We start from the raw sequence: 14,777 nt of genomic DNA, 5'->3' as shown, positions 1-14,777 counted from the left end.
AGCCAGACTCACACTGCTGCCGCACTAATGCCGTGCCGCCAGCTGCCACCCTCGACCTCTCCCTCCTGCCAGTACTTCCCTCGCGACACAGGCACCGCATAGCACCACCACCGCTGCTGCTGCTGCTGCCACCGCTCCCCCGTCCGCCTGCCGCTCGCCGCCGTTTCCCCCAGCAGGACCATGGCGACATTCGTTTGCGTGCCCCTCTAGACCCGTCTGCGCCTGGCTTGGCCACCACTCCGACTCCCACCCTACCTATCCCCTCCCACAGTCGCTACCCTCCGAGGCTTGGGGCACACGGCAACGCGGCGCCTCTGCTCTGCTTCATCCACTCCCAATCCATCCTGCCCCGCTGGACCGACGCCGGCTCCAGTGCTACAAGGCCATCATCATGGCAAACAACACACTGCCTTGGGTCTCCAATCCCACCGCCCAAGCGATCCAGGGTCGCGTGCAGATCGCCTACCCAATCGTCCTGCTGCTCCTCTATATCATCACCTTCACCGTCCGAAGCATCGCCACGGCCCGTAATGATACTGAGCTGGACCAGCAGCCCGACCAGCTGGGTCCTGGTGGCAAGCCGCTGCCCAAGAAGAAGAACAACCAGCCTGTAAAAGAGCCGGATGTACCGAGAGATTTGGACTTCAGTAAACCCAGGAAGCTGCTGTTTGAGTGGCTGTCGGTGGGTGTCGTCGGCACTCTGGGTGCAAACATCGTAGTGGTCATCGTCCATGCCATATACGCCCGCCGTGAAGGATGGTGGTGTGGCGAGGATCCGACGGTATGTCTCGTGAGCAGCTCTCTGCCTCCCCAATCTCTTGCTGATGATGCAGATCTACTTGGTGGGGTCTTTCATGATCTACATTCTCCTACTCATTCACATGGTAGACTCGCACCCGTCTCCGACGATTGCGCATTTCGTATCATGGGTTGCTGCACTGCTCATGGAAATCGTGCTCTTAGGTGCCTCATTCGCACTCTACACTACCGAGCACCGTGAGCACAGAGTCGGGAATCCGAACGGTGGAGAACTGCGCAGGGACATGACTGAGTGGGAAGCCACCGAAGTCACCATCGACATCATTCGCATCTTCCTTTTGCTGTCTCTCGTCGGGTTTTTTGCCATCTTCGTCTACCTGCAGGGTGTCAAGAAGAAACCTGCTGAAGAGACCACCGACCCAGAGGAGCGGACTTCGCTGTTGCCCAACGGCTCGACCGAGAATGGAGCCGCCAATGGCTCGTCGCAGTCGTATGGTGCTGTTGCGCAGCCAAACGGGAAGCCGCACGGACCCCATGGACACGGCCATGCTGAAGCCCCAGCTGGATGGGAGAAGCCGAAGCAGACACCAACACGCAGCTGGTGGGAGTACATTCGCGCGTACGCCATCTTCATCCCATACATTTGGCCGTACAAGGATCGAAAGCTGCAGATCAATTTCGTCTTGTGCTTCGTCATCGTCTCTGTCCAGCGTGGAATCCAGCTGCTCGTCCCACTGCAGGCGGGTGTCATCACCGACATTCTTGCCGGCAACGAGGCTCCAGTCTATATGCCATGGGCGGCCATCTCAATATACGTTACGTTGCGCCTGTTTCAGGGATCTAACGGGCTCCTTGGCGCCGCGAGGCAGATTCTGTGGATCCCCATCGAGCAGTATTCATACCGAGAGCTCTCCGTCGCAGCTTTCGAGCACGTGCACATGCTCAGTCTGGAGTTCCACTTGGGCAAGAAGACAGGCGAGGTGCTGTCGGCACTTGGAAAGGGCGCCTCTCTGAATACCTTTCTGGAGTCCGTTACTTTCAACGTCCTGCCCATGCTGATCGATCTCGGCGTGGCTCTGGTTTACTTCCTCGTCCGCTTCGACGCCTACTACGCTCTCGTGATCGCAGTAGTTACCTTCTGGTACGTCTACATCACCATACGTATCGCTTCTTGGCGTGCAGAGATTCGCCGCCAAGCGACAAACGCAAGCAGAGAGGAGGATGCCGTCAAGAACGATTCGATGATGTCGTACGAAACGGTCAAGTACTTCAATGCCGAGGCGTACGAGTTCAATCGGTATCGCGATGCGGTGAAGAAGTATCAGAAAGCCGAGTACCTGGTCACCTTCTCGCTCGCCCTGATGAACACGATTCAAAACCTTGTCTTCATGATGGGTTTGGTCATTGCGTGCTTCATCGCTGCTTACCAAGTCACCAGTGGCCTTCGCAGCGCCGGTGACTTTGTCATCCTACTAACTTACATGACGCAGCTTCAAGGTCCTCTTAACTTCTTCGGCACCTTCTATCGCATGATCCAAAACAACATGATCAACTCTGAGCGTATGCTGGAGCTGTTCAAGGAGAAGCCGACTGTGGTTGACAGCCCCGATGCTGGCGAGATGCCATCCTGCGAGGGCGAGATCCGGTATGATGATGTCCACTTTTCATACGATAATCGAAAGCCGGCACTGCAAGGCTTGAGCTTCACCTGCCGACCAGGTACTACTACTGCCTTGGTTGGAGAGTCTGGTGGCGGCAAGTCTACGGTGTTCAGGCTTTTGTTCCGGTTCTACGACGCGGCGTCGGGTACCATCCAAGTTGACGGGCACGATGTCAAGACCGTGACCATCGACAGCTTGAGGAAGCACATCGGCGTCGTGCCACAGGACACCGTCCTTTTCAATGAGACTCTTATGTACAACTTGAAGTACTCCAGACAATCGGCCACAGACGAGGAGGTGTACGAGGCGTGCAAGGCAGCCAGTATCCACGACAAGATCATGAGCTTTCCAGATGGATACGAGACCAAAGTTGGCGAGCGAGGGCTGCGACTTTCTGGTGGAGAGAAGCAAAGAGTTGCCATTGCGAGGACAATCATCAAAGACCCTCGCATCATCTTGCTGGATGAGGCAACTGCGGCGCTGGACACCGAAACGGAAGAGCACATCCAAGAAGCGCTCAAGACGCTGTCAAGAGGCAGGACCATGCTGGTCATTGCGCATCGATTGAGTACAATCACCATGTGCGATCAAATCCTTGTCTTGCACGAGGGCAAAGTCGCCGAGAAGGGGACTCATCTCGAGCTGCTAGCCAAGAAAGGCCGATATGCGGGCATGTGGCGAAAGCAGGTGCGAGCGCAGCGTGCAGCTGAGGAAGCCAAGGTGCTCAAGGATAAGGCCGACAGACTGAGGCGAGAGAGCATGGACAGCAGTGCGGCACGAGGTCGTCCGGACGAAGAAACGCCCCCCAGCAGCGACGAGGACGAACAGCATCTGCGCGACAAGCAGGCGAAAGAACAGAGCGATCTCCAGCGAGCGCTTTCATTATCGCCCAAGTCGGCGATACCCCAGGCACAGATCGCATCGGCGCTCAGCGGCAAAGATGCAGGAACAGATGCAGCGGCGCAGAGGGAAGCTTTGAGAAGCGGAACGGTGCGGTCGCCTTCGCCTGTGGTGGAAGAGGATCCGGGGATCAGCAGCAGCAGAAAGCCACCAGGGCATCCTTAATATTCGAATACCACATGATTCCGTGGTGGCGCATGGCGGAGGTGGCAGGAGTGCATCAGACGGCAGTCTCGGTTCGCCAAGGATTCACTGGACTCTGGGACGGCAGACTGCATGTTAACTACTATAGACGAGGGGCGGCCAATGTCTCAGCTTTTGGTCGACTCAGTGTGGAAAGGGGGCGGAAGGTCAAAAAAAGCATCGATCAAATACGTGGCGGCGGCGGTGTGGTTGGATACCCTTGCATCAAAATCTCTATATCTTATCTCGGCTTTTAGGCCGTCGGTCTGGCTGTACCAACAACAAGCGTGTGGCAGAGGGGACGGATACGGACACGGATACAAAAGGGCGGTGTGCAAAACGACAACGAAGCAACAAGGGGGGCGTTTTACTGATTTGCTTGCTTGAGCTGGCGAGCGAGGCGTTTGATTCGGCATTGCAAGTGATGGGATTCAATCCGGGGAAGGCAAAACGAAGGGCGGTGGTATTCTCACTCTTTTATACCTTTGCAGCGTTTTGATCAGGTGGGAGGAAAAGCGTGGCTATGGGGAGCGACAAAAAGCGCGGTCACGGAAGAACTTTGGGAGGTTGTATCTAATTCATACTTCTGCTACGGAAAGGAAGGGGATCACGCGGAGCACATGGGCTATAGGCTATCGTGCGGCATGAAGGGAGAATTGTGTTTTTGAGGCTAAAGCGACAGCGTGTGTGAAGGGAACCGGACGGAAATCAGTTAGGGATCGATAGCGAGGGACTCGGAATGAATTGTTACATGTGCATGTGCAGAGAACATCGGATGTTTTTCTGATTCTGAATCTTTTGGTTCAGGTTGTTTTCTAGCTTGCTTGGGACTAAGATAGCGTTTCTGCCAGCGCATTACGCTTGCGTTCGTGGTTGAGGCGGATGAGTTTAGGTGCCGAGAGGAACCGAGACAGGACGATGGGATGGGATGCAGGTGTGTTTTGGGGGAGGTGGCTCGGGATGTGAAGTCAGGATGGTTTGTTGGGGCTTGATGGACTACATGGACATTCTTTGTTCCAGAGTCGTCTCTATCACCGCGTTTGATGGAGTAGGGGCAGTTCATTGACGGAGATGGAGATGGGGTTTGAGGAGGGCAGCAGGGGTGAAATGGGGGGGCCGTTTTGGAGAGGAGATTTCTCCGGCGACGGCGACGTTGAAAGCCTGACATGGCCTTCATCAATCATGATAATGTACATGTTGACTTCCATCAGAGGGGATTGACGAGCCTCGTATCAAAACCAGAATCCCAGCACATCGGACTCGTCCCGACTCTGAGGGCAGACAGCTCTCGTACCTTCCGAGTGGACGCAGTCGAATTCCCCCTCTTCTTCCTCTCTCCCTCACAAAACGCCAACACATCGCATCTCATCTCCCCCATGCATCTGCATCTTCGTATATGCATGCATGCATGAATAAACAACGGCTCTGACACCCGTCAAAAATGCCCACCCTGCCGGAACCAGCGTCGCGCATGCAGAGGCCTGTCCTGCGCGAATCGATGTCCCGAGTCCGGGGGGTTGGGGACACCGGAGCTGCACGTCGTGCATGGTGCGTCTCTAGCTGCATGGTGTCGTTGCCGCTGCACCGGCGCCCGGGTGTGGTTTTTTGAGTGTGTGGGAGGGCGAGGAGATGGGGCAGGTGAGGTGGGAGTTTGTTTGTCTCTTTCTCTTTCCTGGTGATGAGTGAGTGATTGAATGGTGCTTTTGGCTGTTCATTTGTGACGAGACTTCTTTGTCGATTGAAACGGCAGGAAGCTCCGTGGACGCTAGCTTTCGAGCACGTATCTGCAACTCTCCGAGCGCGTAAAGAAGGGACAGGTCGAAACTCGATGGCGGAGACGTTTCTTTGACGGATGAGTTTCATGTGGCTTTCGAAAGTCACCCACCCACTCACTCACCCCGGCTACGACAATGACAGGGCGAAGATAATCTAATCTGAACGGAGAAAACAGCGACCCTTGCATGGACGCCAGCCCGCCAGCACTTCATCGAAAGGAGGGAACCGTCGAGCAGGGTAGCAGGAAGTAGCTTTGCTTGTCAACCCACATACCTGGGCCCGCCTTTTAGAGGTACCTACCTACCTCTCTGCTCACCTCACCTCACCGAACACAACCCTACAAGCAGGAATCCTACGAGGAGGACATACGACTTTGCGATCCTGCCATCTCCTCATCACGAGCTCTCAGCTCCACAAATTTGGTTTATACTTCCACTTTACCTCTGACATCTACCCACTCCGTCGGGATCACACGACCTACTTTCTCAAGGCTCCAAGCCACACGACGACCCGAGCGAACGGATCGAAACTTATGGCTGGAAGCCTACGGTAGCACGCATCCGCCACTGGAAGGATCCCCATCGATCGACTCGAAGAATCAATCACCACACGGTCTGATCTGGCGTGAGGTTGGCTTCCACACCTCTCGTCAGGAACAATGAGTTCCGACACTGGCTCCGGGCAGAACTCTGCATCCATCCCCATCGTAAGCCGGACTGCTCCTTTCTCCTTTTCCACATTCGTTTGACGTTGAGACATGCAGCCATGTTTGATGGCGGAGGAGAGATGTTTCTGTGTGCTGACGAGTGTGGTGTGCAAGGACGATACTTATTCGACGTTTGAGAGTGAAGATGGGGTGTGGAGGAATGATGGGGAGAGTTATTCTTCGTTCGTGATTTCCTCCTTCCTTCCTGCATGCAGTCTTCTTGTGATCGATTGCTGTGGCAAGATGTCGAACTCTGCTGAGAATAGCGTTAGGGGACGGACGTTGGCGACGACTACGACGATGTATCGGTATGAGAATGGGAGGACGTATCATGCTTATCGTGGGTGTGTTGATCTCTGACAATGATGACCTGCTAATCGTATTCAGGGGATGGCGAGTACTGGCAGCCGAACGATGAGAAGCAGAACAATCATGAGGCTATTGTGTAAGGATCTACGACCTACAGCCTTTTGATCTAACTGACGTTGCAGCCATCACCTCTGCATCATGACCCTCAAAGACCAACTCTACCTGGCACCCATCGAAGACCCGAAAAGCATCCTTGATCTCGGTAAGAATAGCATCCACTCCAACAAACACCATCCTAACCCTTTTCCCCCAGGAACCGGCACAGGCATCTGGGCCACCGACATAGCGGACAAATTCCCCTCCGCCGACGTAATAGGCACCGACCTCTCCCCCGTCCAACCAGGCATGCAACCCGACAACTGCCGTTTCGAAATCGACGACATGTGCTCCGAATGGACCTACCCCTTATCCACCTTCGACTTCATCCACATCCGCGGCCTCTTCGGCTCCATCACCGACTGGCCCGCCCTCTACAAACAATGCCTCTCGCACCTGCAACCCGGCGGCTGGATCGAGCAAGTCGAATGGAGCATCCACAACCGCTCCGCCGACGGCACGCTCTCCCCGGACGCGACGCTGGCGCGGTGGAGCCGCAATGCGCTCGAGTGCGCGCACCGCACCGGCAAGACGTTTGAGATTGCGGAGAATATGGCGGGACTCATCCGCGAGGCCGGGTTTGAGGGGGTCGTGGAGAGGAGGTTCAAGTGGCCGATTGGGCCTTGGAGTAGTGATCTGACGTTGAAGGAGATTGGGAGGTGGAATTTGTTGAATTGGGAGGAGGGGATGGAGGGGTGGGTTATGGCGCCTTATACGAGGGTTTTGGGGGTGAGTAAGGTCCTATTCCTGGGAGAGATGATGGCGGTTGTGGTGATGGTTGATGGCTAATGTGTGGGTTGTGGTGTAGTGGACGCCCGCCCAAGTCGCCGACTGGCTCAAGGAGATTCGACGGGCGCTGAGGGATCGGAAGAGGCATGTTTATCATGAGGTGTAAGTCGCAATCTTCTCCTTTTCAGCCTGATTTGATGACTGACGAAACTTCGTCCAGACGACTCGTCTACGCCCGGAAACCACTGGAATCTTGAAGAGAATCCTGGCTGGCTCTTTTTCGGTGGGTTTGCATTGTGCTTCGTGTCAGGAGTTGTGGGCGTTTCGGCGAGGAAAGAGAGAGGTCGTCGTGAGCATGTATTCGAGCTTTTGGGCGTTTAGGAGCGTCAGCAGCATAGCATATCAATGCAAGGAAGGGGAATGAGGAACATGACCTAAACGACATAGCATTAGCATCAGCATAGCATTTCGAACAACGAGCAAGGAAAGCCACAATCACGAGAAACAGCAGTCCTAGAGCAGAAATCCCCCAGGTCTCTGCGTTTGCGTCTCCCTGCTCTCCATCCTGTTTTCCTTCTTTGCCTCCTGGGAGAGAGAGGGAGGCGAAGTCGAAACCCAATCCACAGCCTCTTCCCAAGGGCGTGGTCCACCCAAGCCGTGCCGCAGGATGGCATGGCAAGGCATGGCACGGCACAAAGTTACCACGCCTCTGGTAGAACCACCGTCACGAATCGGATCGTACCGTGCAGCTTCCAAACAAGTCCATACATCATGTATGTACCCTCTTCATCAACTCGCTCACCCTGCCCTGAACTCTCCTCACGAGAATGACGAGACTGAAAGACGTGCGAGATCGTTTTCTTTCTACGTACCTGGGCGGAGATGCAATCGTCTTGGAAAGGGGGACGGAGGGCTAGTTTGGATCGTTGCTTTTATGATATGATGTGACGGGGAAGGGGAATGGGAGGTAATTTATTACCACCGACTGGCTGGTGTGTATTCTTAGGTAGATACGGACTGTCAATCAAAAGGGAAGGAAAGAAAAGGGGGTATCCCATGCTGATGTATCCCATCAATCACCCATAAACGCCAATTCCAACCACGCCAATCGCCACGCACATACCTTCTCAGGTCAGCACAGTGTAGCTCCTGCTCACAACTCCGAAACCCACTACCACAAAACCCAGACCAGAAACTTCATCCACTCCCACACACGACTCTCCTAAACCCCACAAACCGCACACCTCTTCTCCTCCTCGTGCACATGCGCCGCCGTCCTCCTGCTCTTCCTCGTCTTATGATCCCCCGCATAATGGTCCAAATGATCCTGGCCATCCAACCTTTCATCCTCCTCCGGCACCGGACCCAACCACCCGCCCTTCCCCTCGGCGTCCTGCGAAGAAGAAGCGGCGGTGAACTTCTTCAGCTCCGCCGTGACTTTCTCGACTTCGTTCCCGAGGCCGAGATACTCCCTTAGGAAGCCGCCAACGTCTGTGTTTTCGTGGTTGCCGACGAGCGCGGAGGCGGTTTCAGCGTCGGAGGAGTAGATGTTCACGTCCGCGCCGGAGTGGCCGTGCGTGGACCACCCCGTCTGCGCGCGCCGGGAGACCATGTCGGCGAAGGTGTACGCGGCGCGCTCGGGTTTCGTGACGAGGGATTCGATTTCGTCGAGGCTGGGGTCGTGGATGCCGAGGGAGTCTTTCAGGAGGCTCTTCAGATAGGCGTTGAGGTTCTCGCTCTCGGAGTGTAGGTGCTCGTGGTACTCGCGGGAGAGGTACGAGGCGGAGTGCGAGGTGTTGGCCAGCACGCCGGGGTACCAGACGTATTCTGGGTAGGCATCGTGGAGCTGCCGCGCGGTGGCGAGGCCGCCGGTTTCGTGGTCCGAGGTGCTGACCATGAGGGTGGGGACGTCGCTGTGGTCGATGAAGTCGAGGACTTCCTGCATGGCGTGGTCGTAGGCTAGCACTTCGTGGACTTGGGCGGCGGGGTCGTTGGCGTGGCCGGCGTGGTCGATGCGGGAGCCTTCGATCATGACGAAGAAGCCTTTTTCGGTGTCTTTTGTTGCTGCGGCGAGCATCCTGAGGGTGGTTTTGGTCATTTCTGCGAGGGAGGGGTAGATGTCGTTTTGGTATCGTCTGTCGATTTCGTAGGGAAAGTCTCCCATAGGGAAGAGCGCCAACAGTGGTAGTTCACTGCTCGCGCCCAGCTTGTCAAACTCCTTCCTCTCGCTGACCAGCTGGAAACCATGCTTATCCCTCGCGATCTTCGCAGCATCCGTGCCATCGCCCCTACAACTCCCCTCGGTGTCATTCTTCAAAAAATGACACCTCCCTCCACCCATCATAAGATCCACCATCCTCCCCAGCGGATGCGTCTCCCCAACCATCTGCAGCGCAATCTCATCCTCCATCTCCCTCTTCCTCACATGACTCGCAAAAACCGCCGGCGTCGCATCCGTGATCCTCGTCGTCACCACCAACCCCGTCGTATACCCCTTCCTCTTCGCCGCCTCCATCACACTCCCGCAAGGCTCAAAGTCCGGCGTCACCGAGATGGCACCATTATAACTCTTCTCCCCACAAGAAAACGCCGTCGCCCCCGCGGCCGAATCCGTAATCAACGAACTCGTCGACCGCGTCCGACTCTGCCCAATCAAATAATCATCCAGCACGAGCGTGTTATCCCACGCCAACTGCTCCGTGTACTGCCTCCAACTCCTCGTGAGCGTCAAACTCGTAGGCCCCATCCCATCCGAAACCATAAAGATCAAATTCTTCTTCCCACTACCCCCCTTCCCTTTCCCTCCATCACCTCCACTACCACTCCCACCTCCTTCATGACCCCCAGTGCCGCCGCCAGTCTGTTGATTATGCTGCCACACCACGGCCAAAACCACCACCACCGCCGTCGCGACCAGCGCCCACACGAACAGTCCTATCTCCCGCCATCGCCTAGTCTTATCCGCGGTCGCCGGGGGTTGTTTCCCTGTGCGCTGGCCCGTGAGCAGGGCGTCTTCCTCCTCGATGCCGCCGGCGGCAGTCTCGCCGGAGTTTTGGGATTCTGGGCGGTGGAGCAGCGGTTCTTGTCCGCTGGGGGGTGGCATGGTGGTGGCGGTTGGGGGGACCGCCGAGGTTGTGGTTGTGTTGCTGTCTCCTATGCTGTGAGATGGTGGTTGGTCGGATGTGGGGTGGGTGTCGTTGGACGGGATATCGAAGGGTTAGATTGGGAATGTTGCGCTGTAGGAGGCGGTAGGTTTCGAAGTGAAGGATGTAAGGAATGTAAGGTTGGTGTGGGTGTGTTGGCAGAAGCCTAGGTTCGACTTGTCACATGAAGCTCAGCGCTCGGCGTTGTCGATCTGGAGTTGGCGTTGGCGCTTGGCTCGCAAAGAGTACATTCCTTGAACGACCACACCACATCACACCTTCTCCTATACGCGCAAGCACAGTGTGAATATATGATAGACGTCATTTGCACTAGAAGCATTTTTTCTGTCGAAATCATCTACACGAGAACCATAACTTCGCATTCAATGCCATGAGAAGAAACATCCACTTTCTGGAAACGCCGCATTATATCCAGCTCTACGCTTGCCCTTCCATCGCTTCGTCAACTCGTTAATTGCTTGGGTTTGTCGTGAATGCACTTTCCATGCTCATCATCTCACATTGCTCCTGCTTCGGCCAATGTCCCTCCCTCCGTAGGCTTCATACTCCTCACGCTCCAGTCTCTCTTCTTTGTGGCCCTTCCACTCACGCCACTTGTTTTCGGCAATGTTGGCTCCAAGACCGCCGACGAGTGCTCCCAGCATGACATCGCGCTGGCGGTGCGCCTTGCCGCCGAATTCTCGGCCTGCCAGTCCGCCAATAACTGCACCGGCAATACCGACACCAAGTCCACGACCACTGACGTCGAAGGTGTTTTCGAGCTTGTCTTTGATGCCACCACGGTCGCGGTCCTCAGATCGGCTCCTGGAGCGGGAGCGCGAGTACGACCTATCTCGGTCACGGCCTCGGGACTTGGACCTGCGGCTGACATACGATTCCTCGCGGCGGTCGAGCGCACCATCTGAGCGACGGTATTGAGCTACAGTACCAGCACCGTATGGTTCGTCATATCCAGATCGGTAGCTCTCTCGGCGGCTTCCATCCCATGGGCGGTTGGCGGGCTAGAAGACTGATTAGCGAAAGTGACAACAGGACATATCGGGATGTTGACGAACAACCAGTGGTCCTGCACTTACAGGGCCCCTGTACCGCTCCGTCTCCTCGTACACACGATCGTAGTCGCGGTCATCTTCATATCCACGGCCAGAGCCTTTCGCATATCGGCGACCAGAGCGCTCGTCATAGTCGCTGTCATCGTCATCATAATATCTGCTGCGCGGTGGCTGCGAGCGAGGACGCTCAGCAGCGTACCCGCCTTGGGTGTAGTTGTCGTTGTATCCTGACGTCATGACACTGTCTCGTTTGATGGATGTCTTTTTCAGATCTCGGTCGGGGAGAACGGATTCGGGTCTGCGACTTGGGTCGTCGACTTCTCGCTCGTATTCTCGCAGGACTCTGTCGCTGACTTCGCTCTCTTGATGCAGACTTCTGATGCTGTCTCGTCGGTACTCTCTATCTATATCGCGCTCGGGTGAGGGTAGCTGGTTGCGATGCGTTCGCCGGGCTGCTGATGATGGATATGCTGCAGCAAAGGTAGTCGCACCGAGGGTGGCACCAGCGACCGCGGGAGGTACAGCACCGGTCAGAGGGGCACCGCCACTGAAGTCGGCAGATGAATGCACACCACGGGAGGCAGCGGGCGTCCTCTGTCCGAGACGGTTGTTAGACGTCGAGGAAGGTGACGAGTCGCTGTAGTCGGCGGCGGTGTCGGATGGGCGAGTAGTGCGGGGGCGACGATAAGGCTTGACCTCCTCTTCGACTTTCTTCCCGTTGACGTATTTCTGATACTTGTCCCAGCCTTTGTCAAAGTGTTTGTCGACGAGGTAGTTGGTGGCTTCGAGGGAGGTTTCGACGATGGCCTCCATGCGACGGGCTCAGCTCTGCCACCTTGACCTAGCAAGGTGGCGGGGACGGCGGAGGAAGCCGGGGGAAGAGATTGGAGTGTGGCCGGTGAGATGACGTGAGGCCTGCAGTTCTGGCACAGCCCAACGTGTGATGCACGGCACCAGATTGGGCAGCAAGCGAGGTGTTGCAGAGAGCCTCTTCTGCTCGTACTCGGAGTATTGCTTGGGATGCCTGCTCGATGGCGTGGTTGGCGGTGGTATGACGGGGACTGGCCTGCTGCTGTGCAACCTGATGGCGAACAAGGCAACGCTCGCGGCTATGGGATATCTGGCTCTGATTGCTGTTTCTGTCGATATTCTTCGCGGGAGTGAGCTGTGTCAAAGAGTGGAAGCGTTTGACGCCAGGGCGCAGCTTGTCGGGAGATGGATCTGATGGCCTCACGTTTTCTCCGGCGTGTCTGAGATTCGAGTCCTTTCGCAGTCGTCAGGCGGGCGACTGGTAAGCGTGCTGCTGCAGTCGACTGAGTCGTGCTGTCTGTCCGCGGTGGTGATTTTGGAGATGAAGCGCAGAGGGTGCAGTCGAGGGCGCATAAGATTTTGTAGGAATCGGCCTTCTGGAACACTTGGACAGTTGGACAACGATCGGCAGACTCGACGACACGAGCCGCTTCACTTGTCGCCCAAATCGGCTCTCACTCGACGCCTCTTCACTCTGGCCGTTTTGGATCTCACCACGGTTGGTGCGCTGGCGGATGACGTCGTCTTGCGTGAAGCCGCATAAAACGGTCGACTTTGCTCGGATTGGTTGGGCCTGGACTCCTCCTATAGGGCGCTGCTGTGGCAGACTGCGTGGAGAGCAGTGCAGCGGGTGGTGATGGGCGTCGCGCCGGTGTGGGTGGGATGCGGCGTGTGTGGCGAGTGATGGATGTCAGCTGCTCGACTGCATCACGTCGACCCATCTGCGTGCTGCGATTCTTGGGACGGTAGGGCGGTGAAGGAGCAGAAGATGGTACACGCAAGCACGCAAGTATGGAACCACTCTGACGGCGTGGTGGCAGCGAATCGCCGCATAGCGATGCAAGGGACATAACAAGAGTGAGGGCAGGGCCGTACCGCGAGATGCTGTTCAAAGTGGGATATCTATTTCCACCATGCGCACATTCTCTGGCCGAGTCGAGTTGCAGACATGAACTTGGTCTTGGTCAAAATCGCAGAGACCACGGCTCTCGATCAGCTAACGACGAAGGATAAACGGCAAATGGACCCGTGGACCGACCACTTCCAGCTACATGCTTTCTGGAAAACAAGGACCGAAGACGCCCATTGCGCAGGTGCTGCACGTTGATTGCGGCCTACGCCTACGTATATGGAAAATCCAGCGTCTCAACTTCGAGTATGGCGATCTTGATCATTGCAACATCGATGATTGCAACTCGGAGGGCTGCAACTTTTTAGCAAGGCTCAGATCCAAGGCGTCCTTTCACCAGGTTGACTTGAAGGGCTTCTAGTGCGATGGAGTGAATAGGTGGGCAAGGGAAAGAGGGAAGAGTTGGGACGAGGTGAAGTGAGGTGAATGTCGGGCCCGACTGCGCCTACCGCAGCCTGCGCAGAGGTGGTTGCTCGCTCAGCACCTTCCCAATGCTTAAATCGCAATCTCCGCGAGCATCTGCACCTGCTTCACAGCCCGCGACATCCAACTTCTCGCCATACGACCGCAATCTGGTGATGGCAACACAAGAAACGTAACATTCCAGCTGCAAATGCCACACTCTTCCGCCTCCACCAGGACGACTCGTCACCCGGGCTTAGAAATGCGACAACGCAGGAAAGAAGACCTGCATACCAAGCACTCGAAGGCGCTGCAAGCATATCGCCGAGGCCATCACATGTTGCAATACCTCGCCCTCGCTGCCAGCAGTTGTCCGAGATCATCATATGTTACGTGAACTCGACACTGTCATGGTCTGCCCGGCCGAGCCATACCCGCCCAGGCCATGTCCCATCCTGTCGACTCGATCAGCTCGTGTCCAAGCCTCGATCGTGGGCATAGACATGCAACCATGTGCAAGAGACATCTCGGTCCACGACCGTCGACTGCCTCCCACACTGGCTGCCTCATACCGCGATCGCCAGAGGATTGTGCGTGCGGCCATGTTCCGTGACGAGGCCTTACCAGCAATCCTTCAACGGGGTCACCGAAGAGGCAGAGCACATCTTGGAATCTTAATTCCCCGAATTCGTTCGAAATCTGCCATCTCTGATCCCATGCGAGAGCACATCTCACAGCCATCGAGGCAGCACCTGATATCAGTGCCTTCACGGGCTCACTAATAGCGCTGCTGCTGACAACACGTGCAGATCGGACTGAAGTGCGTCTTGATGCAATGCACACAGCTTCTAACATGCTTCCAGAAAAAGTCAATGCAACCATCCGGTTTGGATACACGGGTAAAATGGTGTGCGGGGGCTCCTTACCACGCGTGAAGATCACGATTCATTCGCCAACAAGCGACCTGAGGCAACTGTGCCTCTGAGTGGCAAAATTACCAATTGGCTGCCTAGCAAGATCTGCAGAAGTACCTGGAATGCC

General features: G+C 56.0%; 4 protein-coding genes across 4 annotated transcripts; 2 read left to right on the top strand and 2 right to left on the bottom strand.

Annotated features, from left to right (window-relative positions):
* Positions 1-391: 391 nt before the first annotated feature.
* Positions 392-3,485, top strand: M409DRAFT_21260 (uncharacterized protein; the record flags this gene model as incomplete). Its single annotated transcript, XM_033805776.1, has 2 exons — positions 392-781; positions 834-3,485. The coding sequence occupies 2 exons, from the start codon at positions 392-394 to the stop codon at positions 3,483-3,485; spliced, it is 3,042 nt and encodes a 1,013-aa protein (XP_033669400.1).
* Positions 3,486-6,228: 2,743 nt separating this feature from the next.
* M409DRAFT_65458 (uncharacterized protein) lies at positions 6,229-7,436 on the top strand (the record flags this gene model as incomplete). Its single annotated transcript, XM_033816521.1, has 6 exons — positions 6,229-6,325; positions 6,373-6,430; positions 6,477-6,556; positions 6,608-7,179; positions 7,259-7,341; positions 7,400-7,436. The coding sequence occupies 6 exons, from the start codon at positions 6,229-6,231 to the stop codon at positions 7,434-7,436; spliced, it is 927 nt and encodes a 308-aa protein (XP_033669399.1).
* Positions 7,437-8,401: 965 nt separating this feature from the next.
* Positions 8,402-10,282, bottom strand: M409DRAFT_65455 (uncharacterized protein; the record flags this gene model as incomplete). Its single annotated transcript, XM_033816520.1, has 1 exon — positions 8,402-10,282. The coding sequence occupies one exon, from the start codon at positions 10,280-10,282 to the stop codon at positions 8,402-8,404; it is 1,881 nt and encodes a 626-aa protein (XP_033669398.1).
* Positions 10,283-10,834: 552 nt separating this feature from the next.
* M409DRAFT_21257 (uncharacterized protein) lies at positions 10,835-12,208 on the bottom strand (the record flags this gene model as incomplete). Its single annotated transcript, XM_033805775.1, has 2 exons — positions 10,835-11,344; positions 11,420-12,208. The coding sequence occupies 2 exons, from the start codon at positions 12,206-12,208 to the stop codon at positions 10,835-10,837; spliced, it is 1,299 nt and encodes a 432-aa protein (XP_033669397.1).
* Between the last annotated feature and the right edge of the window lie 2,569 nt (positions 12,209-14,777).

This window comes from Zasmidium cellare (assembly GCF_010093935.1).
Source record: "Zasmidium cellare ATCC 36951 unplaced genomic scaffold M409scaffold_12, whole genome shotgun sequence".
Taxonomy (NCBI): domain Eukaryota; kingdom Fungi; phylum Ascomycota; class Dothideomycetes; order Mycosphaerellales; family Mycosphaerellaceae; genus Zasmidium; species Zasmidium cellare.
This window is presented reverse-complemented; position numbering and strand designations above follow the sequence as displayed.